At 59.9% G+C, this 27,066-nt stretch overlaps 9 protein-coding genes across 9 annotated transcripts; 7 read left to right on the forward strand and 2 right to left on the reverse strand.

The window, feature by feature from the left end:
• The first annotated feature begins 11 nt into the window (after positions 1-11).
• SPRG_07758 (hypothetical protein) lies at positions 12-993 on the forward strand. Its single transcript, XM_012346752.1, has 2 exons — positions 12-387; positions 432-993. Exons 1-2 carry the CDS (start codon positions 48-50, stop codon positions 962-964), a joined length of 873 nt encoding a protein of 290 aa, XP_012202142.1. The 5' UTR covers positions 12-47; the 3' UTR covers positions 965-993.
• Positions 994-3,507: 2,514 nt separating this feature from the next.
• SPRG_07759 (hypothetical protein) lies at positions 3,508-4,593 on the forward strand. The gene is made up of 2 exons (XM_012346753.1): positions 3,508-3,859; positions 3,909-4,593. Exons 1-2 carry the CDS (start codon positions 3,517-3,519, stop codon positions 4,436-4,438), a joined length of 873 nt encoding a protein of 290 aa, XP_012202143.1. The 5' UTR covers positions 3,508-3,516; the 3' UTR covers positions 4,439-4,593.
• On the reverse strand, positions 4,588-5,856 carry SPRG_07760 (hypothetical protein). Its single transcript, XM_012346754.1, has 6 exons — positions 5,678-5,856; positions 5,546-5,623; positions 5,385-5,496; positions 5,224-5,344; positions 5,050-5,176; positions 4,588-4,993 (listed from the first exon to the last, which is right to left on the reverse strand). Exons 1-6 carry the CDS (start codon positions 5,850-5,852, stop codon positions 4,632-4,634), a joined length of 975 nt encoding a protein of 324 aa, XP_012202144.1. The 5' UTR covers positions 5,853-5,856; the 3' UTR covers positions 4,588-4,631.
• Positions 5,857-6,522: 666 nt separating this feature from the next.
• SPRG_07761 (hypothetical protein) lies at positions 6,523-7,932 on the forward strand. The gene is made up of 4 exons (XM_012346755.1): positions 6,523-7,182; positions 7,237-7,459; positions 7,508-7,682; positions 7,737-7,932. Exons 1-4 carry the CDS (start codon positions 6,565-6,567, stop codon positions 7,897-7,899), a joined length of 1,179 nt encoding a protein of 392 aa, XP_012202145.1. The 5' UTR covers positions 6,523-6,564; the 3' UTR covers positions 7,900-7,932.
• A 293-nt stretch (positions 7,933-8,225) lies between these two features.
• Positions 8,226-10,124, forward strand: SPRG_07762 (hypothetical protein). The gene is made up of 10 exons (XM_012346756.1): positions 8,226-8,353; positions 8,409-8,472; positions 8,513-8,781; positions 8,834-9,019; positions 9,063-9,131; positions 9,181-9,263; positions 9,321-9,485; positions 9,532-9,702; positions 9,755-9,843; positions 9,891-10,124. The coding sequence occupies exons 1-10, from the start codon at positions 8,267-8,269 to the stop codon at positions 10,109-10,111; spliced, it is 1,404 nt and encodes a 467-aa protein (XP_012202146.1). The 5' UTR covers positions 8,226-8,266; the 3' UTR covers positions 10,112-10,124.
• Positions 10,125-10,626: 502 nt separating this feature from the next.
• On the forward strand, positions 10,627-11,563 carry SPRG_07763 (hypothetical protein; the record flags this gene model as incomplete). The annotated part of the gene is made up of 6 exons (XM_012346757.1): positions 10,627-10,716; positions 10,761-10,824; positions 10,878-11,034; positions 11,123-11,136; positions 11,185-11,375; positions 11,426-11,563. 6 exons carry the CDS (start codon positions 10,627-10,629, stop codon positions 11,561-11,563), a joined length of 654 nt encoding a protein of 217 aa, XP_012202147.1.
• A 60-nt stretch (positions 11,564-11,623) lies between these two features.
• SPRG_07764 (hypothetical protein) lies at positions 11,624-12,436 on the forward strand (the record flags this gene model as incomplete). The annotated part of the gene is made up of 5 exons (XM_012346758.1): positions 11,624-11,772; positions 11,824-11,994; positions 12,049-12,137; positions 12,188-12,233; positions 12,280-12,436. The coding sequence occupies 5 exons, from the start codon at positions 11,624-11,626 to the stop codon at positions 12,434-12,436; spliced, it is 612 nt and encodes a 203-aa protein (XP_012202148.1).
• Positions 12,437-13,196: 760 nt separating this feature from the next.
• SPRG_07765 (hypothetical protein) lies at positions 13,197-13,857 on the reverse strand. The gene has a single exon (XM_012346759.1). It carries the CDS (start codon positions 13,850-13,852, stop codon positions 13,277-13,279), a length of 576 nt encoding a protein of 191 aa, XP_012202149.1. The 5' UTR covers positions 13,853-13,857; the 3' UTR covers positions 13,197-13,276.
• Positions 13,858-14,701: 844 nt separating this feature from the next.
• SPRG_07766 (hypothetical protein) lies at positions 14,702-27,054 on the forward strand (the record flags this gene model as incomplete). Its single annotated transcript, XM_012346760.1, has 10 exons — positions 14,702-14,826; positions 14,873-19,808; positions 19,832-20,061; positions 20,103-21,491; positions 21,540-21,958; positions 21,988-23,978; positions 24,022-24,543; positions 24,593-25,093; positions 25,140-26,812; positions 26,857-27,054. Exons 1-10 carry the CDS (start codon positions 14,728-14,730, stop codon positions 27,052-27,054), a joined length of 11,958 nt encoding a protein of 3,985 aa, XP_012202150.1. The 5' UTR covers positions 14,702-14,727.
• Between the last annotated feature and the right edge of the window lie 12 nt (positions 27,055-27,066).

Here is a 27,066-nt window from a genome sequence, read left to right on the forward strand (position 1 = left end):
AAGTTGCAAAAGCCAATCCCACTGAGGCAATCCGAGGCTGCGAGGCCATGACGCGGCTGGCGGACGTACCGGTACCCATGGACGATAGCGTGCGCCAGATCCAGCGCTTCTGGAACGGCTTTGCCGAGGTGTACACGGCCGAAGCCAACAAGACGCTGACGATCCAAGGCTCGCGCGTCCTGCACGCCCACATGGACCTCGATACGGCGACGCGTGTGCTCGAAGTCGGTGCTGGCGCCGGCCTCGGCACGGAAGATATTCTCTCGCGCCTGTCGCCGCACGCGACGCTGCTTACAACGGATCTCGCGCCTGCGATGCTGCAGCGCCTCGAGCGCCGTGTTGCGCCATACCAGGAGACACGGAAGATTGACGTGGCGCTCGCCAACGGTGCGTGGATAGTCTCTATCCAGACTCTCCGACCATGCGTGTAGCACAGGAGCTGCGGGATCTTGACGACAGCGCCTTTGATCGGTACATTGCAAGCCTCGTGCTCCAGCTGACGCCCGACCCGAACGCGATGCTAAAAGAGGCTGTGCGCGTGCTCGCCAACGATGGCATCGCCGGCTTTGTCATTTGGGGCGCACCCGAGCACAGTGGCGTCGATACGCTTCCAAGCGACATGGAGAAGGCGCTCGACATTGGCGGCCGTGGCGCGCTGCATCCCAACTTCAACCTCGGCTTGCGTCTCGACGAGCTCAGGGCCACGATCACGTCGGTGGGCTTTCGCCACGTCGTCTCATGGCCCGTCTTGCTTGTGGAAGAAAAGTGGGACGGCGCCCGCAATGCTAGCGCTTACGACGCTCTGAAGCCTGTGAAGCTGGAGGACTTTGACGGGGACGCGGCTGCTGCGGACGCCTTCCGGATGCGCCGCCATGCGTGTTTGACGCAGCTCTCGAACGAGTGGCTCGCGACTCATGAGATGCCAATTGGCCTCGAAGTCTACATCATCTTGGCGCGCAAGTAAGGACTTGGCATCTTGTCAGTATACGTTGCTCTGATGTTTTACGGAGTGTGTTGCCGCGTGGCGTTCGTGCTCTTCACCTTGGTTGCGGCAACACATCATCCAAGAACACAAGTAGTCGGGTTAGGGCACACTTAGGGTTTGAGCTGCGGCGTGATCGTCGAAACGAATCCGTTGGTCGCACCAAAGTAGTTTTTGTTGGCTTCACGAACGCGGTCCGCAGCGGGCCGGTCCGGCTCGGTGCGCTTCAACGACGACGAAGCCGCCAGGATGGCTGCCAAGATCGGCAAGACGATCCCGGCCGGTTACACAGTGCGTAACCGGATGGATGGATGACGTGGCGCTTTTCCTCATCAGTTTGCAGCCGATCTTGTGCGAATCGAAAGCTTGCATTCGATGACGTTGCTTGCACATTCCAGTCGTTTTTCTGTGTTTTTCGGGGCTACATGAGCAGTCCATTGTGTACTCAATATCGGCTGCCCGCTCAATGTGGCCGCTTCCGGTACGGCGCCATTGCAAAGACAATATTCGACATCGACGTGGTAAAAGCGTCTTCGACGAAAGCGACAGGGGCGCTGTAAAAGCATGAGAGCGATGAGCTTTTGTACGACAAACATGCAGGTTTTGAACCGCAGCCACTTTCATTTGGATTTTCAACGAGCACCACCGACAACACCATGCACCGCTTCAACGCCAACCACCTCCAAGACGTCGCCGCCGCTCGCGCGGCGGCCGCCGACGCCAAGTTCCAAGCCGAATTCCCGCATCTCCACCGCGCCGAGATGCGTCGCAAGGCCAAGTCTGCTCTCGCTGAGCCCACGCGTGCCCCAGTCCCCAAGCGTGTACCTGTCAAGCCAACGACCGCGCCGGTTGCAGACAAGCGTGCAACCACCAAAGCACTTGTCAAGCCGACACTTCCGGTCAAGCCGACGCTGCTGGCCAAGTCAGTTGCTCGTCAAGCAGCACGCGTGCCGAAGGTCCTCGCACCTACAATGACACGCACGGCCAAACCGCCATCGTCGGTGCTGAAGCCCTCTCCAGCGTGTATCAAGCCGACTCGCTCCCCACTGGTGGTATCTCGCCCGGAGGCACCAGTTCGCTCCGTCGCACCACCAAACGAACCCTCTGCTCCGGTAGCGACAACAGAGGCACCCATCGCTGCCTGCAGCTGCAAGTCGGTGATTGTTGCTCTTGAAGACGAGAACAGTCGTCTCAAAGCAGAGCTGCGGGTAGCCCAAATGGTTCTGGTCGAGTATGCAAGCAAGGTGCAGCATCTCGAAGCTGCATTGTGCGCACCGGGCGCCGAGTCACTGGCTTCGCCACCAGCAAAGACATTGCGTCGACAACGATGACCCCAACAGACGCTCCACTATTCCTCCCGGTAGCCGACGTCGAGCCATGCACCAGTGCAGCCACGACGACGCTGTCGTCAGAGGAGGTCGTTCCAGCACCTTTGTCCGCGGCATCACGGTCGCCAACACAACGCGATGATGCGAGCCACGCTGGCCTCGCCAACCTCGGCAACACGTGTTACATGAATGCTATTCTGCAGTGCCTAGCACACACGCCGCCACTTGTCGACGCGCTGCTGTCACAGCAGAGCGAGTCCAACACAACCCATGCGCTCGCGCGCGTGGTCTCGGGCATCCTTGCCAACGACGCGGCTTCATACCGCAGCGACCAAAGAGCCTTGATGCCACCGTTCCACTCGGCCTCGAAGCAGCAAGATGCGAGCGAATACCTCGCGTGGCTCGTCTCGGATCTCCAAGTGGCTTCCACGATCCCAGACGATGTGTTCGGCTCGTACTGGACAGCGACGAGTGCCTGTCCCCACTGCGGCCTCGAGTCCGAGACGTCGGATGCCTACCGGGACATTTCATTGATCGCTGAAGAGACGACGTCGGTCGCGGCTGGTCTCGCGAACTTCGCGACGAAAACGCTTCAGCGGACGTGCGACCGCTGCCATATCTTTGGCACGTCCGAACAGCACTGGGCGATACTCCTCGCGCCGCCCGTGCTCGTCCTCACTCTCAGCGCGACCAACTACAACGTAAAGGGCACCAGTCATGTGGTTGTGGACGAGATGCTGGCGCTGGGTGCAGTGAATTACCGTCTTGTTGGTCTCATCGGTCATCGCGGTGCCTCGGTCCTCGGTGGCCACTACGTCGCCTACGTGCGCCGGTCGAATGGCTGGCTGTGTATGAACGACGCACTCGTCTCGGTTGTGTCGCGCCGCACAGTCTTGGCCCAACGCGCCTACGTCCTCTTCTACGAACGCATGGTCGACGAGTCGTGAACCAAGATGCTATCCAGTCCCATCAACCAGGTCGAACCTCCACGTTGCGAGATGGACGAATAGCGTCCATTTGCAATGTACACTGGCGATTTGGACGAAGAACGTCCATCCTAAGTTAACTAAGAAGCCACAACTGGGTTCGACCGTTGATCTTTTATGTTGTGCATCATTGCCATCGGAATATCATATGCCAGAGGTATCCAATATCGAGAGACTTGAACTTGGAATCTCGCCGCCTGTCGACATTTGCCGAATCTTCATGTCGTCGCAGCCACCGCCGATCCCGCTGGACGACGCCGTCCGCCAGGTCCAGACCTTCTGGAACAACTTCTCCGAGACGTACACGGACATGGCCAACAAGCGCATGACGATCCAGGGCTCGAGCGCTCTGCACGCTCACATGGAGCTCGATGATGCCACGAGCATCCTCGAGATCGGCGCCGGCGCTGGCGTCGGTACCATGGACATGCTCTCGCGCCTCTCAACGGAGCGCGAAACGCGTGTCTTGACGACGGACCTTTCGCCCGAGATGCTGCAGCGGCTCGAAGCGCGCATTGCGCCCTTCCACGGCAAGGCCAAGGTCGACGTTGCTTTGGCCAACGGTACGACGACATGCCTCTTGCCGGTCGTTTCACGCCAGCCATGCAATAGCGCAGGAGCTCCAGGGCTTGGAAGATGCGTCGTTTGATCGATACATTGCGAGCCTCGTCTTGCAGCTGACGCCGGACCCGGACGCGATGCTCCGCGAAGCCTACCGCGTGCTCATGCCAAAGGGCCTCGCCGGATTTGTCATTTGGGGCAGCCCGGAGCACAGTGGTCTCTTTACGATCCCGAGCATGATGGAGAAGGAGCTCGATATTGGCAACCGCGGTGCCATGCATGGCAATTTTGCGCTCGGTTTAAAGCTGGACGAGCTCAAGGCCAAGATGCACAAACTCGGCTTCAGCAGCGTCATCTCGTGGCCCTTCTTGTGTATTGCGGAAAAGTGGAGCGGCGAGCGCAACGCCGAGTACCACAACCAGATGTACCCGCTCTCGCCCGACGCCTTTCCCGACGATGCTGCTCGCCTCGCGGCGCAGCGCCAGCGCTTTGAGACGATGACGCGCCTCTCCAACGAGTGGTTCGCGACCAAGGGCATGCCCATCGGCCTTGAAGTGTACCTCATCGTGGCACGCAAGTAGCGATCGACGCAGCGAGTGCTTCCTACCAGTACTCGTTGTCTCTGTGCTTGTTGACGGCTACGGACTTGACTTTCCATCGCGTCATGTCATGCTACTGAACAAGAAGGTCGGGGACGACAAAATTGCGCTCAAAAATGAAAAAAATGTTTTGTCGATCGTCGTTTACGCCGGCGCAAGCATGCCCAGAGACAAGTTAGAGCCCTTTGTTGTAGGTGGCCACACGCACGGGCTCGCCCGAGAGTCGGTGCTTGTTTTGGAGCTCGGGCTCGAGGTATCCGACCGACACTTGCGCCGACTGCCGAAAGAGGCCAAACGTCAATGGCACGGCGCACTGGATCGCGACGGCCACCATGGCCAGTGTCGTGGGCAGTCGCAGGCGCGGCCGACGGGCCCAAAAGTCGACTTTGGTTTCCAGCGCCCGCATGGTCAGAGGCGGAAGAATTAAAATGGGCGCGGCAGCAAAAATGCGCCCGCCAATGCACGCAGCGACAGCGAAGAGCCCCGCGCGCTTGCTCGTGCCAATCCAGTCGCCGTCTTCGTTGTACACGTTGACACCTAATGACAATATCATGTCCTGTCAAAATCCGAGTAGTAAAACTTGAGAACCGCACCCCGAAGAAATTCGGATTGACGCATGACGGCGAGGTTAAGGACGTCGGCGGCAGCGACAGCGGCAAACGGCGCCATGCGCAAGAGGACGGGGTGGCCCTTGGCCTTGGCCCACGAGCGCACACCGAGCTACAAGGACGAAAATGACGCGTGCGGTTGTTGATAGACGAGCGTACCGACGCGCCGACCGAGCTGGCCGTGGCGGCGAGGTAGGCAGCGATGCGTTGGTTTGTTGTGTCTTCGTTCGTCGCATTGCGGTTGGCGTAGTAGTGCAACGCATTGTACGTTTGGTTGAGCCTACGTCATGCATCGTCGGATCCATGCGAGACCAACCTACCACTGCCAAAATACGGTCGAGCGCGCCGTGGAGGCTAGGATCATGCCACAGTCGAGGCCAAGGTTCATGGGCACGATCATCGACACACGGAGCGGCAGCACTACCGGCGCGCCTACAGCGTCCTGTTGACAAGCGACGCAACATGGAAGAGCATCAATTACCAGTGTCTGGGTGGAGCACCGCGCGCGTGAGCTTTAACGCCTCTTGGTACGCAGCTTCGTTGGTCGGTGCACCACATCCTGCAGAAGCGGCGTGAGCGTACGACGATCGGCGAAGTGCTACACAGGCCTTACGTCGTGTGTCCTCGACAAGGCGCCGGGCAGCGTCGACAGCCTCGGCGGATGCAAAGGCGCAGCGAACGTCCAGCATATCCCACGTCTTCATCACGCGCTGGCGGTACGTGGCTTCGTCGGGGTCGGCGAAGAACTGCCGCTGCTGACTGCTGTTTCCGCTGCCTCCTGGTGCCATGGCGATTTGCGATCTTCGTTGATGTGCCGGATACCATGTCGTCCGGATATCCGGGCGACTTGAAGCGCGCGGCCAAGTGCGTCACGCCCTGGACAGTAATTTCCCGTCAATTCAATGAAATACCGTACATTTGGAAATGGCAACGACAGATCCTCCCATGGTCACTTCGTCACTTCAGCAAAGAAGTGTTGGCGGACCAATCTCATGCATAGCCTTTCTTCAACTACGCTTATATGCACTAGCCGCAACCTGCTACAAAGCCGCTATGTCTTTAGATGGGTGAACGGTGAAGCGGTTGTCATCCCGGCGCGGCTTCTTGCAAGGTCTCATGGCTGCACGAAAGCTGCAAGCGTATTAACAGTCCCGCTGGTGTCTGTTTGGAGCTACCACTTGTACGCGCAAGTCGGGCACTTGTCGAATTCGGATCGTACATTCCGCCAAGCGCCGCACTTCAATTCTGTTCCAACGGCCGCTGCACCGCAATATCGACGAGTCGAGAGAGACGAGGGTGCTCGTACGATGGTCCATGCCCATGCGCGCTCATGCAATCGTCCCAGCCCCTTCCAGCTGGGCGTCATCGCCGTGGTGCTATTTTTTCATTATTTGCTCGAAAATATAAAAAATAATTGCTCTTGGTGTTTGTATGCCTCGGTATCGGATCGAAAAAACGCACCAGTCAACCTGGCGGCGAGATCGCCTTAAATTTGCAGCGATGGCCGACGCATGGGACCCGACGCCGGCCGAGAAGGTGTACACGTGGACGCTCATCGTGATGTGCTTGAGCCTCATGCTCTTCCTCCTCGTGAAGCTCGGCCATGGCTTCCGCAACAAGAGCAAGAAGCTGTCGTGGGCCACGTGCTTTGACTGCATCTGCCTCCTCTGGACCATCGTCCGCGTCAGCTTTTGGATGTCGCTCGAGCTCCGCGACCACATGACGTACCTCGAGCTCTACCTCCTCTATTGGTTCCCGACGCCGATCCAGTTTGCCAACTTTGCGCTCCTCGTGCTCTTCTACATCCAGGTCATCACGGGCTCGGCGTGGCACTCGACGTGGCGCAATGTCTGCGTGCCCTTGTACCTCTTCATGACGCTCTGCATGGCTGCGTTCACAGCGATCTGGGCCTTTACGTCCAACTCGAGCCTCGAAGACGCGTTCAAGTACGGCGACCAGTACGACCAAGAAATGTACAAGATCTCGGCGGTCAAGACGCAGCTCGAGTACTCGTCGATTTCATTCTTCCTCCTCTCGTTCCTCTTCGCCTTCTTTGGGTGGAAGCTCGCACACGTGCGCGACTCGACGCGCCACCGCCTCCTCATCTCCAAGCCGCGGGTACACGCTCCCAATATCTTCCTCCTCGATCTCGCCTCATGCGTGCGATCGTAGAGCGTTGCGATCTTCAACTCGCTCCTCTTCGTCATCTTCTTTACGCGCTCGATGCGGGACCTCGCCACGTCCCAGAACTGGCTGCGCTTCAGCGTCCTCAATCCCGTCGACCAGTTTGGCCAGATCACGAGTTTCTCGTATTTCATTCTGTTTGTCGTGTGGGACTTCTTACCCACCGTGTTGCTGCTGCTCCTCGTCTCGACCGAAGCGGGCGGCGTCGGCCGTACGTTCCACGCGCTTCTTTCTCTACGGTCTTATCGCGCCTGGGTAGCGCCGCGCCACAACAAGGCCCACGACCGGCAACTGCCCGACTTTGGCATCTTCCAGGTCATCAAGACGGGCCACGTGGCCGAGCGTGTCACTTCCGAGACGTCGCACCTCGCAGCGAGCCCGAAGCGCGAGTACGGTGCCCGCACGACGCCCATCAACGTGGCCGACCAGCAAAAGTATGGGAAGACCACCTAGTAGTAGGACATGGCTGATGCGAATAAATGCGGTAGGTCGCGCTGGACACGGGGTGGGGACTTGTTTCAGGACCCGCTGCGGTACGACTCGGACGACGGGAATGGCGCGACGCCCACGTACGTCAACAGCCTCAATAGCGAGAGCTCTCTCTCGGCCACGAGCTCGTACGACCGCGCGTCGAGCTACACGCCGCTATAATTTTTAAACCAGTACAAACCGCATCCATCTCGACGACCTATCCATTCGAGCCATCGAGCGCCACCAATATCTCACAAGGTTGACCGGGCATTCTATGATCGTCGGTTGGAAGACAAGTCTTCTGCAAGCAATCGAGCCTGGGCATTCGGTGATTGGTCTTAAACAAGGGCGCAAAGCGTGGGCCGTAGCTCGGGGCGAAGCTTACATGCACACGGCCTGTCCAACAGCTCGAACCCGCAGGACGACAACACTTATGGCCTTGATAATACCATGGGCGTTTGATTCGGATAGCTGCGACCGCCGGATAAAGATGTGCTGTGGTGCTGGGGACAGGCTGGCAACGCGAACAGTCAGTCTTCTGCTTATAATGGCACGGAGTGAGACTGCGCCGCTCATGGCGCCGTCGACGCCCAAGGACGAGTTCCGCCATCTCTTGCTCCTCGCGCTGCCCCTCGTACGCATCCTTCCATCTCTTTCCACCACCCGCACGACGTCATGAGGCTTGACAGATCGTCTCGCAAGTGCTCGAGTACCTTCCCAACGTCGTCAATGGCATGCTCACGGGCCATCTCGGTACTCTTGCTGCAAATGACTCGTCTCGACGCTGTGCTAGAAACGACCAATGCCAGCGAAGCGCGGCTGCTCCTCTCGGCGAACGGCCTCAGCGGTCTCTACTTTACGGTCTTCATCTACAGCGCCGCCATCGGCGTTGGCACAGCGCTCGATGGTCTCTGCGCACAAGCCTACGGGAAAGGCGCGATCGACGAAATTGGCGTCCTGCTTCAAACGGCCTGCATCACGTCGTCGGCGCTCGTGCTGCCGCTTCTCGCGCTCTGTGTGTTTTCCAGTCCCGTGTTGCTCGCCTTGGGCCAGCCCCTCGACGTACAATCACACGTCTATCCATGGCTATAGTATACTACTATGCATGTACTAGGTGGCGCTGGCGACCCAAGCGTGCACGCGCCTCATGGCGCTCGCAATTCCGTTCGTCTTTGGCTACGAAATCCTCAAGCGCGTGCTGCAGGGGCAGAACGCTGTTCGGCCGATTGTGTTTGCATTCCTTGGCGCCAACGCCGTCAACGGCGTCGTGTCCTACGCTTTTCTGTACCATACGTCGATGGTTGGCCTCGAAAATCTTGTGAGCACAACTCAGCGGGATGCAGGGCTACACGGGGTGTGCACTCGCGTTCCCTTGCATGTATGCGGCAGGTGGCGCGCTCTTGTACCCCAAGGTCCCCTTCTTTGAGTTGAGCTTGCTGCTACTGTTGCATATTGATGTAGGTCGCACAGCTGCAGCATTTGCAAGCGAGTACGTGGTGCTGGCACAGTGCGTGGCAGCGCATGCCTCTCTTCCTTCTCCGGAGGTAGTCGAAGCTCGTTCTGCAAGCGGAAGCGGGCACGTACATTTTCTATTTGGGTAGCTTCTCCGGCTGGGCCATGTTCGTGTTTGAGCTTGCAGGCGTCTCGACCTCGTCGTTCTTGGCCGGCGGCCTCCCGAATGCGACCGCCGCGATCACGGCCACGTCCATCTACATGGGGTTTCGCATGATCTTTTCTATGGTGTACCTTGGCCTGGGTGTCGCCGTGTACAAGACGTTCTTCGATCCACAGCATTCGCTCATGGTGCCGTAGCTCCATTCGCGTCGGAAATGCCCTCGGCGCCCATCAACCACAGCGCGCCAAGACGGCGGCGTGGCAAACACTCTGCATGAGCGTGTCCTGGGCCATCCTCTCGGGGCTCGCGATGGTTCTTGTCGGGGGCTACTACGCCGAGCTCTATACGCACGACTCTGCTGTCTTGAGGTAGTCTTTGCTTCCACTTCATTGCGTGGTGAATGCGACATGGTGATTCTAGCCTTGTGAAGGAGCTCTTGCGGGCCACGGCGCCACTGCAAGGAACGATGGCGATCTGGGGCGTCGTGCAAGGGGTCTTTCGAGGCAGCGGTGCGGCATCGGATGTGCATGATCTGAATCGATGGGATCGGTTGTAGGTACGCCGCACGAAGGCGCAGCGCTCAACCTGATTGGTTTCTTCTTGCTCGGCCTCCCGCTCGGCTATGCCATGGCGTTCCATGGCGGCTTTGGCGTGCTCGGTCTTTGGCTCGGTGTCTACACGGGCTTTGGCGTCTGTGCGGCCTACGGTCTCTACTGGCTCATTACGGTGCAGTGGGAAAACTTGATGGCCAAGGTCGACGACACCCTCGGCGTCTGAGAGAGTCCACTGGAAGCATGACCAACAAGTTGAAGTCTGTACCGGTATGTGGTTTTGAAGGACGTCCCTACCGTTGATGCCCGGCGACGTCAGACGATGGCTTATCGCACAACGCATTTGAGGACTTTGGACGAGTTGTACACACGTCGTCCGTTGCCGGGCTACTCGGTATATGGAGTCGTCCGCCCACATTCTGACTTGGTGTCCAGTGCTATAACTTGTACTGGGAGGTTTCGACGTTGGGCAAGACTCGTAAAACCACGGCCAGAAAATCCTGGCTTTATGGTCGTGGTATAAGTTTATAGCCAAAGCGAAGGTGTCGAACAGCTCGCTTGGATGTGGTGCAAGGACTGAAGCAACGTGTCAATCGAGCTCTAGGGGTCCTGTCAATTGCCGAACGCGGAACCTTCTGGTTTGCCATTACGGACGCCAATCTGGTCATTCCAATCTGAGTACGCATCCATTGTGGTCATCATTCGCCCACTTGCGTCGTCAAAGCGCATCGATCCGCCGCGATGGCCAAGAGCACCGAGACAGACCCGCTCGTGGCACCCATTGGCGCTGCCAACGAGCTCCACGTGATTCTCGCGCTCTCCGGACCTCTCGTGCGAACCTCTCGCCTCGTCCATCGCGACTCATGGCGGCGTAGGTTGCGATTCAGCTGCTGGAGGTGCTGCCGAGCTCCGTCAACGGCATGCTCACGGGCCACCTCGGTACGCCTCGGCGCCCGTGGACGTCGATCATACTAGGTGTTGTACGTTGCTAGCGACGCAAGACTCGGAGTCGCAGCTTTTTCTGGCTGCGATCGACCTCGGCGAGCTCTTCTTTACGGTGTTTGTCTACAGCGTTGCGATTGGTGTGAGCACGGCCATGGACGCGCTCTGCTCGCAAGCGTACGGCAAAGGGTCGCTACACGAGCTCGGGTACATTTTCTAAACGGGTCTTCTCTGCGCGGGCATCTTGTACCTCCCGCTCTCGCTGCTCTGCACCTTCTCGGCTGGCATTCTCCAGTACCTCGGCCAGTCGTACGAGGTATCGAAGCTATTTTTGAGATTGCACATGGAATTCTGGAGGGCAGATTGCACTGGCAGCACAGCACCTCACGCGCTACACGGTGCTCGGCATTCCATTTGTCTTTGGCTACGAATTTCTCAAGCGCGTGCTGCAAGGCCAAACGATTTTGAACCCGATTTTGGCCGCGATTACGCTCGCCAACCTTGTCAACGGTCTAGTTTCGTATACGCTCATGTACCACACACCCTTGGTACGTTGCGTTTCTCACAGCCAGCTTTGGACCATCGAGTTCTTGGATAGGGCTACGCAGGCTCGGCGCTCTCAGCGGCCTTTCTCAATGCCGCAGGCTGCGCCGTTATGTTGCACAAGGTCTGTCAGCTCGAGCCGTGGCACTCGCACTTTGAGTGGAGCGCCGACTGCCACACTTTGCGTCCCTGAGGTATTCGGATTGACGCGACCATGCTATAGCGTCTTTTGACTAGTGCCAACGGTGTTCGGATGGTGCTCTTCGAGCTTCTGGGCATGGCTGTGCCTTCGTTTCTGGCGGGCCGACTGCCATCGCCGGCGGTCGCAATGAGCGCCAACACCATCTACATGGCCTTTCGCTACCTCTTTACGATGGTGTACCTTGGCATTAGCTTTGTGGCGTACCATCTCGGTCCATTTTCATCGTTTGCTCAAGTGCTGAATGTACGTAGAGGCATTCGCGTCGGCAATGCCCTTGGACGGGGTGACGCGGTCTCGGCCAAGAACGCAGCCATCTACAGCATCCAGCTCTCCGCCGCATGGGCACTGGTGGCCACGGTCGCGATGATGGGCCTCGGGCCCTATTACGCGCAAGGCTACACTTCCGACAAGGCCATTCTGAGGTGCGACATACGAGTAGGTGGAGACAGATAGCAGCACTCAGGACGACATGCTAGCACGGCGAACGATCTTTTCTGGTACACAAGGCCCGCGCAGACTGCGATTGGCATTTGGGGAACCGTCCAAGTCATCTTTCGTGGCATGGGTTCGCACCGACGAGCCATGACTCGGTGTGCTGACGATGTGTGTCTGAAGGTCACCCCCACCAAGGCGCGATCCTCAACTTTATCGATTCCTTCTCGTGGGCATCCCGCTCGGCTATTACCTTGGCTTTGTGTGCGGCTGAGGTGTCGTTGGTCTCTGGCTCGGTTTACGCTCTGTACGATCTACGGTCTCTACTGGTTCTGCACTGTCGACTGGGAATCCATGGTGCACGAGGTCGAGAGCACGTTCCAGCAAACCGCGACCGCCGACGCCTACTACCACGATTCTTATAGCCGCTAGTCTCTCTGTCGGTTTTCTGCCGAGTGGACGGTGGAGACAAAATGCCAGGAGCCTCGTCGTAAAAATAAAAAAGAGTCGGCCAAGGAAAGCAAGGGTGGAGTAAGGCCTTGAGGAAAGAAGCCCTGTCTGCCTGATAGAATGCAGTGTAGCAGCACACCCCACTATGTAGAGCTGGAGCATGAACACTGTACCATCGATGAAACCAAGTCGATGGTTGATTCGGGTTAACATTGCGTCATTGATGTGTACATGTCCGTGATGAGCTCTACGGGCGAAGGCCGCAGTAAATCTGCTCGGGGTGCCAGAAGCAATTTTAACAGAGCTCTTCTTTGCCATTGCCACGCAAGGCCGGATTGGCGACGCCTCCTTCGAGCACTTCGGACTCGGCAGCGAAGGTCGCCCTGGCAAAAGCGGTGATGGCGAGAAGCAAGAAGCAGAACTGCATGGTAGTAGTATTGGTAGAAGCAAAAGGAATTGTGAGCGCAGGATGGCTCTGTGCGCCTTGTAGCGTCCAGTTTCGACCAGAGAGCAGGTATACCCATCCACCAACCCTGCTAGCTGTACGTTGCGGATGTCTTCAGCGCCGAGGCCAGTGCCCTTAGCGTAGACCTCGACCAGCTCAAATCTGATGATCCTTTCCATTATCCGAGATGCACTGTGTGAATCAGTCAGTACTGATCTCGATTTGTGGTTTACGTTGCCCAACGAGCTGCACGATCAAGTTACCGGTAGCTTGGAGGAAGGAACGACCAAGCTCGAGTGGGAATTGAACCTAGCTTGTTATCATTCAAAATCGCCTTGGTGCTCTCTATTCTCTACTGCAATGGACGATGACCGAATCTACTCAGCTGCGACCTTGGTGTCAACTGCAACTGCTGGGGCAGCGCGGCTGCCGCGCTTGAGTGGCGCCTTGTACTGGAGGCTGCGGCGCCATGCGACTGTCGCAGCGACCTTGGCCGAGACGTCGTCTGTCGATTGCTTCGTGCCCTTGTTGATACCTGGGCACGAGTCTTTAGTCTTTTCCCACGTCGCCCGGGTCTCGAGCGTCTCGGGCCAGAAGGGCCACGTCCTGCACTGCGTCGGCCGCGCGTCGTAGAGGCTGCAGACAGCCTTGCCGCGAATCTTTTTGCGGTCGAGGAAGATGCAGTCGAAGCCATCGTCTTTATTCTTGCGCACCTCCTTGAGCTGGTAGAACGAAAGGTTGCCCCGGCCTTGTCGGCGCGTGTACTTGTCGAGAAAGGCCGGGACCGTCTCGCCGACCTTTGCAGCCATCGTGGCGGCTTCGTCGTCGTTGAAGCGCACCGAGCCGGACTGACCAGAGCAGCAGTTGCCGCACTTGGTGCAACTAAAGGCGAGGCCGTCCTTGAACCACGGCGCGGCCGTCGAGCTTAGACGCCGGCGACCGAGACGTTGCATCTTCAGGCCAATTGGTAAAATCGGCAACCAGATGCCGCACATGAAATTTTATTTTCGGCGCGTCACACACAAGATGCCGAAAACAACTCGTCCGTCGCGGCAGCACCCGACCACACGCAATGAGCTCTCCCACTGCATCATCAAAAGCGTCTTAGCATTCCGTCGTCATAACCGAGCGTGTGGAGTATATCAAGACGATATAAAGCATGACCATAAATACTATCAGCTGCCGCAGTCAATCTGGTACGAAGGGCTGGGGCCAAAGGTGGCTTCAACGAAGATACCGCGCCCATCAAAGATAGGCCTCCCATTGGTGGACGCGATCGGAAACCAAGGGGGTGGATTTAGGTTTTGTCTATTTATTTTGAATACGATATCAAGAAGACACGCAACTATATTCCGCCAGCAGCAATTTTGCGACCTGATGGAAAAGAGCAATCTGCAAGCACGACCCTGCACAGCGCCAGTTCACAACGCCACAAATAGGGCAGCTATTTGAACCCCTCTTATGCAGTCGCCTCGTATCAACATCCATGCAAGGCGGTTGCTATGTCTCGCGCTGGCCGAGCCCTGGCACAATGTAGCAGCATGGCGCTGGTGTCGTGTGATGCGCTCGTCTACCATGCTGGAAGTCACCAATTTGATGGTCACCCGACCTGCGTCCCACAAGGTGGCCGCGCATACACGATTTGTCGTGGTACGACGACGTCAAGTGTTAGATTATCCCGTTAGGTGTGTCTAACGCGCTGTTATAACGCAAGTAATATAAATTGTGAGAGGGCGTCGTATGGGTTGCGAGAGTTGTGTGAAGTGAGGCCAGAATCCATAGCGAAACCCAATGAGAGATCTTTCCGCAATAGAAATTTCCAGTCGGGATGAACAGCGCCGAGAGCGACATGGCTCGGCCGCTGCCGACGGACCTCCTCGACCCCCTCGACAAGATGACCTCCGAGACGCGGTCCCAGCGCCTCATGGTACCCTTCCTGCCCCATCTCCCTCATGCTCACCTCCTACATGCAGACGGAGCTGGCCGCGCTCTCGGCCGACCGCGATCATGTGGTCTCGATGGAGTCGCTTACGTACCTCAGCGTCATGGGCCGCGTCGAAGCGATCAAGCTGGCCGTCGAGAAGCCTCTGGCCGACGCCCCGTCCAAGGGGACCGACCGCGTTTCGGCGGACGCGGCCCGGCGGCAACGCGTCGAGGAGCTCACGCGCTTCTTCATGGAAGCCAAGTCGGACATTGAGTTTGCGCTGAGCGGAGGCTTGGGGCGTCGGGAGCGTGCGCGACAAGACCAAATCGATTCGGACGGCAAGTCGGACGAGGAGAAGAGTGATGCATCGATGCAGGAGGCGAGCATGGACGACGCCAAGCCCGATAGCATGGCCGACGAGGCGCCCCCCTCGCCCGAGCGCACGCACTTTCAGCTGCTCTCAGACCCGATTGACGCGCGGGTGTTTCACCCCCTCTTGCTCTCGATCCGCGACTCGGACCCGCTCTTGTATGGTACGATCTTGTGTCATCCCCTCGTGGCGGTGCACGACCCGCGACGCGAGAAGCAGCAGAAGGCGCAGCTTCCGTCCAAAACGAAGAAGAAGAAGCAGAAGAACGACATCCCCGCAATGTACCAGCCCGACTTTGCGGCGCCGCTGCTCACGGACGACGAAGCGACCGTGCACGCCGCACGCTTTGTGGCCCGCGCGCTGGCCGATGGCACGATTCCGGCACTTCTGCTTGCAGCGCAAGTCGTGCTCTCGTTTGACTTGAGCAAGCAGTACCCGCTTGTGTCACATCTCAAGGTCCTGCGCGGCGAGGCCGCCCCGGGGGAAGCAGCGCCTGCCGCACCCAAGGTACAGCCCAAGAAGCCGCTGGTGCCTAGCTCGGACGTTGTCTTGGACACGGCCGACTTCATGAGCAGCGTCATGGAGCTCGAAGGAACCATGGGCCCTCTAGCGGCGCTCCGCTCGCGCTTGGGGCGACTCGAAGATAGCATGGACGAAGACATGGACGCGATGAGTAACAGCAGCAGCAGTCAGCTGCCCCTCGAAGAAGTCGTCGATGAAGAAGCGCTTATGGCCCGTGCGATTGCGCTCTCGTTATCGCCCGAGCTGCAGGTCACGGACGCCGACGCAATCGAGTCCAAGGTCGATGCGGACACATTGTTGCCGGAAAATGCGCCCAAATCCTTGCCGACAGCGTACAGCCCCGATGAGCTCACGGCGTTTGCCGTCTTCGATCTCTCATCCGCAAGCGATGCGACTGTCGCCGGTAGTGTCGTCCTGCAGTATCTCTGGACGGGCGTCCACGTCATCTGCCGCGAGTACGTCGAGCTCGCCGAGACCAAGCGCACCGTGTCCGCGAGTAACCCGATTGTACCCAACCCGCTCGCGTTCCTCTTGCTGCAGTCGATGCTTGCCCGGGTCGGAGCGCATGTCGACGGCTCGGACCGCGACGCTTTGGTGTTTACGTCTGGCGCCGTCGTACTTTTGCATGCGCTCGACGCATACCTCTTCCATGTGCACGTCATGGGCATCGCACCGGCGTCCGTGGGCCTTGGCCAGTCGTCGACGAACGCCAACCCACTGCCGCTGGCGCTCAAGAACGTTCTTTTGCACTACATGGCGGGTATCGAAGGTCCCGATGCGCCTCTGGACCCGGTCGTGTTTACCGACGCCTCGGCGTCGCTATCAGCGTCCGTCGCACGGTACCGAGCGTGCCTTCCGGCGCAGGCGCGTGTGACGTGGGCCCGCGGCATCGCGCATTTTTATCCGACGCACAGCGAGCGCCACGCGCTACTGCACTCGCTTCTCGGGCAGCTTCCACACGCGCACGCGCAAGTCGATTTGCTCTGCACCCGTCTTGCCATTCCCGACCTAGCGCTCGGCTTTGTGCCTGCGTTGCACGAAGAGTACAGTGCCGAGACCAGACCGCGAACGCTTCTGGACGATGATGCGTTCGCAAGCTCCAAGCTGTGTATATGGCCGCCCTCGCTTGTGCGCGAGTCGCTCGAGGCGAATACGTGTCGCTCGTCAAGCGTGTTGGACTTTTTGCTGGCGGTCGCGCCGGGCTTGTTTGATGTGGCAACCTCGACCGACGCGTCGCTGGACACCGTTGCGAACATGTACGCGCAGGCTTTCGAGAGCCAAGCCGATGCGCTCAAGCAGACGTGGTCGCATCTGCTGCCGACGATGCAGAAGCTCACAGATTATGTCGCCCACGAGCCTGTGCTTCGCACGGTCGCGTTCCCGACACCGGCGTTTTCGTCGACGACGGTGCCGCTTCTCGGGAAGGCACCCAACGCGCGCCTCCAGCTTCTTCGCGCCCTACAAGATGGTCTCCTCGCATCTTTGCACGGCTCGATAGCGGGCGACGAGCCGACGCGTCTCGAATTTGACGGTGCGCGCTGCGCCGACACGCTTACACTCGTGGACGGCCAGTCAAGCGCAAAGCAGCACACGGCGAAACAATGGGGCATGGTGCTCTCGACGTATGGCTGTGCACCCAATACGGGCCTCCACGAGTGGGCCGTACGTCTCGATCGGTGCGAGAAGGGTCACGTCTTCCTTGGTGTCAGTACTCGTGAAGCGTCCGTCGCGACGTACGTGGGAGGTGACCGCCACGGCTGGGGCTTGATTGGCACGCGCGCGCTGTGGCACAACCGGTCCAAGGTTCGTGGCGACTATGGCGACGGCTTTAGCACCGGTAGCGTCGTGCGCATCCGTCTCAACACGGACACGGGCGCGCTTAGCTTTGGCCTCCTCGACGACGACTCGGACTGGGGCATTGCGTTTGACGGATTGACGCAACATGGCACGCTGTATCCTGCGATCGGCCTCTACCAGCGCGACGACCAGGTCACGCTTGTGCCGGCGTCGATCGGCGCCTCGTCCGCGACGATCAGTGCTGACCACGCGATTACGCCCTTGTACCAGGAGGTCGTGCTGCACACCTTTTTCGAGTATGTGCACTCGGTCGTCGGGTCATTGCCCAACTTTTGGTTCGCGCTTGGTGTGCCGCTCTTTAGCTCGCTGTGTTTGCTCGTGCGCCAGGCCCAGCGCAGCCCAAACCACCCGCTTGCAACCATGTTTGCCCTGCATCTCCTCCCCAAGTGCTTGGAAGTGCTGCTGCATCTGGATGGACCAAAGTCGACGACAAACCAACAGCGTCAGCTCGGCCTTGTTATCGGCGGCAAGTGGGAGCTCAAGAGCATGGCGGCGGGCACAATCCCCGCCCAGCAATATGTTTTGGACCTCGACCAATCTCCTGACGGCGGTATGCGTGGGCACAGTGCGTCGTCGTCGGTGGCCGTCGAGGGTACCATCCAAGGCACGCGTGTCTCGTTTGTCGAGACGTGGACCCAAGGCGGCACGTGTCTCGTCCAGGGCCGTCTCCGAATTGATGGCCGCGTCTTCCATGGCACGTACGAAGACACAAAGAGCCACACGATTGGCGGTATTTCCGGTAGTGCGCTCTTGCCGCGTGCGCCGCCGTGCCCGGACCTCAAGCTCGTCATCCAGATGGTCGTGGGCACGCTCATCGGTGCCTACAACACGGTGCTGCTCACCAGCGACCCAGAGCCAAGTGCGTACCAGAGTTTCCACGCAAGCGACGAGACGGACAACACGTCGCCGCTGTCGCCGGAAGCTACAACCGAAGAGTACGAAGAGTGGGTACAGAGCCCACTTTTTAGCGGCGGTCTTCCAGAGCTCTTGCCGCACGTGACGGTCGTTGCGCAGCGCTTTGCCGTGCCAACGTCGCCCTGGTCCGCGATGGCGTCGCGCTGGTCTCAAGCGGTGACGCCGGCGCTCACGTCCGCTCCGGTGGAGCCATCGACTTTCTTGGCGGATCTTATCGCTGGGCGCAACGACGTTGACGCGAACATTACCAAGCACGCTGGCGAGTCGCCGTTCTTGCGTCTTGGCGGCGACGCGATGAAGACGGCGCGGCGTATGATCTGCGCCTGCATGCTCTGGCACACGGGCTTGACGCTTGACAACATGGTCATTTCCGAGACGGAGCGGCCGAACGAGAACGTGCTTCACATTTGGCGTGCGGCCCAGCGTGTGGTCGAATGGAGTGTGCGCATGAAGCAGCAGCATTCGCACAGCTACAGTGACATGGCGACGTACCTCATGCAACGCGCGCGGTTCCTCCTGCAACTCCAGAACCCGCTCGCGCTCAACTGTGCGTCTTCGGAGCGTCTCTTCTCCGAGACGCTCATGCACGTCTCGCGCTTCCTCCAGGCGACGGGCACGCACTTGGGCAAACTGCATCAGATGCTCTTGCGCAACGCAGGTCGCGCGTACTTTCGTGCCATGGGCTTGCATTCGATGCGCTTTGTGCTCGAGCTCGGCCTCACCAACTCGTCAAGCGCCCTCTGTCATGCGCTCCAGTGGCTGCATCTGGACCCGCTCGCCGAAAAGACGGCGCTCCAGAAGCTTCGCATGCACCACTTTGATCATGGCATTCACGGCTGTGGCCGCGTGCTCCATGGCCACGTCAAGGATGCATGGGAAGCGTTGTACGCACACTTGGCGTCGACCTTGTCGCGTGCGACGTGGGCCAAGGACGCGGATCTACAGCTTGTCGTGCTGCAAGCGTGGGGCGTGCTGATTACGCCGGACGACCACGCATTTGTATCGCGCGTCGGCATTTTCCGTATTTTGCAGACCGTACTCGACGAGGCCCGGTCCAGCGCGGTCGTGCCCAAGCATATTGTGCAAGCCGCGCTCAAGGTTGTGCACTTGCTCGCGGCCCAAGTTGCGACCGGCACGCTCCCCGAAGAAACGTCGGTCGCGACAAGCATTCCGCTGTCGCGCAAGCCGTCGGGTCCGGAAACTCTCGGCAAGTCGGTGTTTGAGATGCTCTTTACCGAGCTCCGGAACGCTCAAGAAGGCTCGGCGTCCAAAGAGGCGCAGCAGTATGGCCTCCAGATCTGCGGGCTTCTGTACAGTGTAAGTACGGCGCCGCTCTGCCGCCAGCACTTGTCCTCGCCCAAGTGGTTGCGCCTCTTTTGCGCCTCGTCGAGACAGGCTCGTCGCCCGTCCAACGCCGCGTGCTTCAGCTGCTGCGTCGCCTCTTGCCGCACATTCACCCGCGCCGCTGCGTCCAGTGGGCCGAGGCCGATGACGACATGGAAGATGATAGCATGATGCTCGACGATCCAGCACCGGGTCACACACCATCGAGTCTCGTCGTCTTCTTCCTCACCGTGCTGGCGTCGTCGTTGCCCGCCAGTTTGCGCAATGGCAGCTCACGCAACTGGCAGGACCGAGCTCGCCCTCGCGCCTCTCCCCAGGCTCCTCGCACGGACTCGTCGGTGAGGTGGTGCATCTCCTGCGGTCGCTCTTCGTCGCTGACGGTTGGAAGAGTATCTTGCACGACGTGCTTTTGGATGCTCTCTCCAAGCAAGAGACGTCGTTTGTATCCGAAGCCGACGCCCTGGATGCGCTCTTGCCTCAGTGGACGGAGTGGTATCGCGACCAGATGCAAGCTTGCGCCGCCCTTTGCGTCTTGGGTGGACACATTGAAGGACTCCAAGTGGGCCACATGGTCAAGCTGGCGCCGCGCCCAAGTTCGTCGGACGTGGTTTTCAAGGGTGCGAAGGGCGTCTTGGTCGGAATGGACCTCGACAAGTCATCGGTCGAGGTGCTGCTGCACAAGGGTAGCGAGTGGACGGGCGCGGGCGCGTCGACAAGCACGACCAACAATCGCCCGATCCGCGTCGCGCTCGAAGACATTGTACAGTGCCCCGAGGTCGAGTGGAAGGACATGGAGCCCGAGGTCATTCAGCGCCTTGTTGTGCACCACACGCCACAGTTTCTCCAGGCCGTCCTGAGCATTGCCGCCCCGAGCACGACAAGCTCTAGTGAAGACGAGAACAAAGAGCCCAAGGACGCACCGTTGTCGCTGGACGCGATCCGCTCCGTGGTCGACGAAGAACAAAAAATGCTGCAAGCGCTTGTCGGGCTGCACGGTATCCGCGCGATGGGTCCGTGGCTGCACCAGCCGGCATGCCCCGTGTGGCTCCAGCCGACGCTGCCGTTGCTTTGCCAAGTGGCGACGCTACCTACGTCGACGAGTGGGCTCACCGATTTGAGTATCCTCGAAGAGCAGTGGCTCCTCCTCTACCGCAAGTGGCTCGAGGAACACCAAAGCAAGTTCCCCAAAGAGGCATCCCCCACATCGGGGGCAGCGGCAACCGACGCTGACGCCCCAAAGACAGCCCCGGCTGCCGCGGCGCCACCGTCGGCCTTGTGCCTCCAGATGATGGAGATGGGATTTCCGCGCGAGTGGTGTGAAGTTGCGCTCGCCAAGTGCGCGTATCAAGTGGAGGTGGCCATCAACTTTTGTTTTGAGCACTCTGGCGAGATGGACCGACTCGTGCAGCAAGCGACGCAAAAAGCCAAGGCGCCGGCGCCACGCAAGGAGCGCGCTGAACCGTCCGTGCCGCCGATGCTCCTTGAGCAGCTGAGCGAGATGGGTTTTCCAGTCAACTGGTGCAAGAAGGCCCTTTTGGCAAACCGCAACAACGTGGACGCAGCACTCACGTGGATCCTCTCGAACGGCGAAGCGCTCGAGGCCGAAGACCGCCGTGAAGAAGAAAAGGCAAAGGACGTTGTCGAGCACGTTGAGCGATCGGTACGTCTATTAAGGCGTCTACTTGGATAGCGATTTATTCTGCTTTAGACGGTGCGGCAAGGCCCCAACCCACTTCGGCACATCAGCGGTCAAGCATCGATCTCGGACGATCTGCTCGTCGAAGGCATGGCTGGTGGCGGCTTTGCGTCCGTCGGCGCGCCCGACTGCATCGTCTTCACGGGTCGTTGGTACTACGAAGCGACGCTGCTAACCTCGGGCTGCATTCAGATTGGCTGGGCGGACGCTGCGTTCTCGGGCGCGTCCGAGCGTGGCACGGGCGTTGGCGACGGGCCGCACTCGTGGGCCTATGACGGCTGGCGCCAGCAAAAGTGGCACGGCCTTAGCAGCCCGTACGGCCGCAAGTGGAAGGTCGGTGACGTGATTGGCTGCGGCGTCGACTGCGACGCTGGGACCATCTCTTTTGCCTCAACGGCGAGTACATGGGCGTGGCCTTCCGCGGCATTGACGTGAGCGGCGGTCTCTATCCGTGTGCGAGCTTTAACCGGCGCGAGCGCCTCGCCTTCAACTTTGGCGGCCTGCCCTTTTGCACGACGTCGCTGGCGCATGCCAACTTTGCGCCGATCTTGCGCACGCTTCCGACAGATCCAACGGCGTACGTCAAGGGGTCGCTCGAAGACAGTCTCGAAGAGTGTATGGGCGAAGAGCAATACGCGTCGGACGCGCGGTACTTTGGGAAGGACCTCAAGGCCGCTGCGACTATTCCGGGCCGCGCCAAGCTCCAGAATGCTGCGGCGCTGCAGTCGTCCCCGTCGTCGGCGTCGCTCCTTGGCGACTGGATGCAACTCACGCGCCAGTTGGCTATCTTGCATGCCCGCAAGGCTCTTTTGGCAATCTGGAGCCAGTGGCCCGTCGACTTGGCCGTGCCTGACGTGCCCGCCGAGTCGTTTTATACGTTCCTGAAGCTCGTGGCACCGTACGCAACGCTGGCCACGGGTGATGACGCGATCTTGTCGTCGCTCGACACGCTTCGACCGCTCACGCTTCAGATGCTCGCTTCGCACCCAGGTATCGCAACATCAATGCTGTCGGCGTTGAGCGACCATGTCGCACTCGCTGGCACGCGCAAGTACGCCAAGATTCCCTGGGACGCACCCAACGAGCTCGTTGTCGTGTCGAGCCTCGCGCAGCTTAACGACGCGCCGTGGACTGACAACGAAGTGCTGACGCACCCCAACGTGCACTTTGCCGAGTGGGTGACGTTTTTGCTGCTGGAGCACAGCCGGCCATCCGTGCGTGAAGCCCTTTTGCAAGCGTGGCTCTGCGTCCTCAAGTCACCCAGTCTGTGCTTGAAGGACAAGGCTGCGCAGCTTTTGTCTCGGTTCGTGCCCGAGATGCCGCTGGAGACAATTTCGCGCTTCCCGCTGGAACGACTCGTCGCTCTCTGCACCCAGCGCCTCGCAAAGGAGTATGTTCACTTTCCGATCTGCTCCAAGTACCTCCAACACCTCATGGAGCTCACGTCGACGCTGTGTATTGCGCACGGTGACGTCTTGCCGACGAGTTCGCTTGCGCAGCGCGTCTTGGCCGCGAAGGCAGCGTACGAGACATTGCAGCCGCTCGAGCTCCTCGAGTCGCCACACGTGGACGAGGCCGAGAAGCAGGACGAGTCGATGGGCGACGACGACGATGATGACGACGGCATGACGCCGCCGCCACCGCCACCGCCAATGGATTTGGCCGCCATTGCTCAGATGAACGCAGAAGACAAGAACGGACTGCCTGTGGACACGCCGGTCGCGACCGCTGCGCGCGCACCAGTGCCGCCGTTCCCGCTGCAGCTCGTTGACAGCTCTCTTTTGACGCCCGAGCAGCGAGTGCACATGGAAGCAGCGTACCTCGGGTTCAAGTCGGGCGCGCCTGTGTCGTGGCCCTATGGCTTTGACATGGGTGTCGTTTCGGACGACGCGAAGGCGCATCTGTGGACGGGCGCCGTAACGCAGCTCAAGGTTCAGCGCCCCGTCGACGAGCTGGAGGCGGCAAAGGCTGCGGCCGAGGTCATTCCGCCGCTCGGCATCGGCTGCAAGGTCAAGCGTGGGCCGCACTGGAAGTGGCGCGACCAAGATGGCGGTGATGGCATGATTGGGACTGTCGAAGGGATTAGCCCCTGGAGCGGCGTGGAAGGCGAGGGCATGAGCGTCCGCTGGCCCAACGAAGCACTCTACACGTATCGGTGGGGTGCCGACGGCAACTACGACTTGACTCACGTGGAAGTCGACGACCAAAACAACGTGGTGCGAACGTACCCGACGCCCAAGCCGACGGTCGGCGCCACGCTCTCTGCCGCAGACATTCTCGCCAACCCGTTTTCGGTTGAGCTTCACTTTGGCATGGTGCTGCGGGTGTGGTCGACACATGATGGTCGTGTCGAGGGCGTCGTCGAGTGGCCCGACCACCAAGCCATCATTGCGGTTGCCGGGACGTTTGCAGACCACACGTTGCAGTTGCAAGAAGTGGCCATGCTGCAAGGTAGCAATCAACGCAGCATGCAATGGGTCTGATGTGCGAATAGGTGACATGGACATGGGCTGGAGCTTGCGCTTTGGCTGCGAACGGTGGCTCCCCGGCACCAAGTACTCGCTCGTCGTGGACGCATCGACTTGCTGGGGCGACGCTGTCTACTATGGGTGGCACGAAAAAGCGTGGTCGCTTGTCAAGAGCCAAGTGCGGCTTCAGTCAGAGCTGCTCTTCTCGCTAGACCCGCACGCCGCCAACCCGGCGCTGCAAGTTGCTACCGACGGGCAGAGCGTGCAGTGCCTCAGCGGCGACTCGCGCAATCTCGTGCTCGGCACCGTCGGCTTTAGTGCCGGTGTGCACTACTGGGAGCTGCGCGTCGACCAGGCCGAGTTTGGCTCTGTCTTTCTCGGCGTCTGCGAAAAGCAGACCAAGGGTACGACGGTCGTCAACCTCAACCGGTGGCAGGGCTGGGGGTTTGTCAACTTTCGCGCTACGTACCACAACTCGACCGAGCGCATTTACGGCGACCACTTTAACGCTGGCGACACGATTGGCGTCTGCCTCAACATGGAGTCGGGTACAATATTCGCATTATCGGCAGGGCGTGACGGTGCATGCTTGTGTAGGCAAGCTCTCGTTCTTTATGGACGGTATCAAGTACGGCGAGCACATTGTGACGGACCTTGGCACGGCGTTCGAAGGTCTCAAGCACGACAACCAGAGCCCGAAGACGCTATACCCGTGCATTGGTTTGCGCAAGGCTGGTGACAAGGTGACACTGAACGGCAAGTGGATCAGCTCACCCGGCGTTCCTCCCGCGTTGGTGTGTAAGACGGCGATGGCGTTTTCGTCGCTCGTGCACCGCCTCGTGCGGCAGCCGCCGGCGCCGCTGCCAGAGTCGTTTGTCCACAGTGGGTACCGGCAGTACCACCGGTGGCTCACGCAGCACACGCTGCGGGTTCTCACGCGCGGGCGTCTCTCTGTGGACCTCGACACGGCTGTGACGAGCTGCCAGCGCGTCTGTGACGCTGCGCAAGCACCGATTGCATTTTTCGCCGGGGATCGCGTTCGCATTCTCTCCAAGGGCGGTCGCGCGCTGGACGCACCCGAGGAAGCCGTCGTCTTGGGTACGATTGATATTTTGTCGTTTGACTGCTCAACACCAAATTGTAGGTGTGTACCGCGACCGCCTCTGGTACCGCGTCGAAACCCAGGGCAACGAAGGCAGCGAAGAGGGTCGGTCGTACGCGTGGTACTGGGACGGCACCGAGCTCCCCGAGCTCATTCTTGTCAAGCGCGACGGCGTCGACGTGAGTTCGGGCGCCATTCCAGCGCCGGCGCCTTCCAGCACCCCCGCGCTCCACGCAGACGAGCTCGTGGCGCTCTCGAGTCTTGGTGGCTACCAAGCGCTTGCGCTAGCGCCAGTCCACTCGCTCTCGACCGACGTGCAGCTGATCGAACACCTCAACGGCCTCTGTGCGACGCACGGCGTGGACGCCGTGAACCTCTCGTGGTCGCACATTCAAGCCGTGCAGCTGTCACTTCCTGTGGATGGTCTCGAGACGCCCATGCTACGCGCTCGTCTCGCACTCCTTCTCGCCTTTCAGCAGCTCGTATTGCAGGCGAGTCCACTCTTGTGCTTTGACGATGGGTCGCGCACGAGCCGGGAGCTGCTCACGCTGCGGCGCCTCGTGTGTACGAGCACGAAACTCAGTCTTTGGGACAGCGTCTTGCGCGCGACGACGACCGCCACGCCGCTGCCGTCCGATGAGTATGAAGACCCTCGCGAGATTCGCGTGCTGCGCATCAACCGGATCCAAGCACAGGCCTCCAAGCTCGCCTTGTGTCCCGCGCCGTCGGACCGCCTGCGCAAGTCGGTGTTTGGCCAGCTCTACCGCGAGATGCGCACATGGAGCGACTCTGGCTTTCGCCGCGCGTACATTGGCAAAGGCCACGGCGGGCAAAAGCGTGCGTTCAAGGTCAAGTTCCTCGGCGAGGGTGTCAACGACTATGGTGGCCCGTACCGCGCGGTCTTTGAGCAAATCGTGGACGAGCTCCAGATGGACCAGGTCGAAGTGACCAAGGGCGAGCAAGGCCTGCTGCCGCTCCTCGTGCCGTGCCCGAACCGTCGCGCTGGCACGGGCAGCAACCAAGACAAGTTTGTGCTCAACCCGAGCTGCGGCACGATCTCGGTCGCTGTCGGCCCCATTGCATTGGAGCTGCACCGCTTCCTCGGCAAGCTCATTGGTATGGCCGTGCGCCACGGCCTCCAGATGGGCCTCGACGTGCCGTCTGTCGTGTGGCGTCCACTCGTGGGCCTGCCTCTGCACGTAGCCCACTTGCGCGAAATCGATGTCGTTGCAGCCAATATGCTCGAGCAAGTCCAAGACGACGCTTTGAAGGGCGAGCCGCTCGTCTTTACGACGCACCTCAGCGACGGCACCGAGGTCCCGCTGCTTCCGGACGGTGACGCGCGGTTGGTCGACAGTAGCAACCGCGCCGAGTACGTCGAGCTCTCGCTTCGGAAGCGTTTGAACGAGAGCAGCCCGCAGCTTCAGGCGCTGCGCGACGGTCTCGCCTCGGTGCTGCCGATGGAGCTCACGGGGCTCTTTACGGCGCGCGAGTTTGAAGTGCTCGTGTGCGGTCGGCGTCAAGTCGACGTCAACCTACTGCAGCAGTGCACCGAGTACGAAGACGTGGACCCGCAGAGCAACCACATTCAGTTTTTCTGGCAAGTGCTCCACGAAATGTCGAACGAAGACCGGACGCTCTTTCTGCGCTTTGTGTGGGCGCGCAGCCGCATGCCCAACTCGGCCAAGGAGTTTCCCATGAACTTCAAGATCCAAGTCTGCTTTCGATCATGGATGATGACTCACCAGCTTTGTCCTAGGCGCCCCACGACCAAGGCGCGCGCCAGACGCCGGACGCCTACCTCCCGCATGCGCAGACGTGCTTCTTCTCGCTGAGCCTGCCCGCGTACTCGACCAAGGAGATTTTGCGCGTCAAGCTGCTCTACGCGATCCAAAACTCGCCTAACATGGACGCCGACGTCCGCCTGCACAACGCCGAGGGCTGGGCCGACGCCTAGTGGCTTGATCCA

The sequence above is a fragment of the Saprolegnia parasitica genome, assembly GCF_000151545.1.
Source record: "Saprolegnia parasitica CBS 223.65 unplaced genomic scaffold supercont2.31, whole genome shotgun sequence".
NCBI classification, from domain to species: Eukaryota; Oomycota; class Saprolegniomycetes; order Saprolegniales; family Saprolegniaceae; genus Saprolegnia; species Saprolegnia parasitica.

What these genes read in the sequence shown, in the direction of transcription:
- SPRG_07758 (XM_012346752.1), top strand. Translation starts at nt 48, where the DNA reads ATGACGCGGCTGGCGGACGTACCGGTACCCATGGACGATAGCGTGCGC. An exon ending in TGACGTGGCGCTCGCCAACG is followed by an intron (nt 388 to 431) that starts GTGCGTGGATAG and finishes CCATGCGTGTAG; the next exon opens with CACAGGAGCTGCGGGATCTT.
- SPRG_07759 (XM_012346753.1), top strand. Translation starts at nt 3,517, where the DNA reads ATGTCGTCGCAGCCACCGCCGATCCCGCTGGACGACGCCGTCCGCCAG. An exon ending in CGACGTTGCTTTGGCCAACG is followed by an intron (nt 3,860 to 3,908) that starts GTACGACGACAT and finishes GCCATGCAATAG; the next exon opens with CGCAGGAGCTCCAGGGCTTG.
- SPRG_07760 (XM_012346754.1), bottom strand. Translation starts at nt 5,852, where the DNA reads ATGGCACCAGGAGGCAGCGGAAACAGCAGTCAGCAGCGGCAGTTCTTC. An exon ending in CCTTGTCGAGGACACACGAC is followed by an intron (nt 5,624 to 5,677) that starts GTAAGGCCTGTG and finishes CCGCTTCTGCAG; the next exon opens with GATGTGGTGCACCGACCAAC. An exon ending in GGTGCTCCACCCAGACACTG is followed by an intron (nt 5,497 to 5,545) that starts GTAATTGATGCT and finishes AGGACGCTGTAG; the next exon opens with GCGCGCCGGTAGTGCTGCCG.
- SPRG_07761 (XM_012346755.1), top strand. Translation starts at nt 6,565, where the DNA reads ATGGCCGACGCATGGGACCCGACGCCGGCCGAGAAGGTGTACACGTGG. An exon ending in TCCTCATCTCCAAGCCGCGG is followed by an intron (nt 7,183 to 7,236) that starts GTACACGCTCCC and finishes GTGCGATCGTAG; the next exon opens with AGCGTTGCGATCTTCAACTC. An exon ending in AACGTGGCCGACCAGCAAAA is followed by an intron (nt 7,683 to 7,736) that starts GTATGGGAAGAC and finishes TAAATGCGGTAG; the next exon opens with GTCGCGCTGGACACGGGGTG.
- SPRG_07762 (XM_012346756.1), top strand. Translation starts at nt 8,267, where the DNA reads ATGGCACGGAGTGAGACTGCGCCGCTCATGGCGCCGTCGACGCCCAAG. An exon ending in CATGCTCACGGGCCATCTCG is followed by an intron (nt 8,473 to 8,512) that starts GTACTCTTGCTG and finishes ACGCTGTGCTAG; the next exon opens with AAACGACCAATGCCAGCGAA. An exon ending in CTTGGCCTGGGTGTCGCCGT is followed by an intron (nt 9,486 to 9,531) that starts GTACAAGACGTT and finishes ATGGTGCCGTAG; the next exon opens with CTCCATTCGCGTCGGAAATG.
- SPRG_07765 (XM_012346759.1), bottom strand. Translation starts at nt 13,852, where the DNA reads ATGCAACGTCTCGGTCGCCGGCGTCTAAGCTCGACGGCCGCGCCGTGG.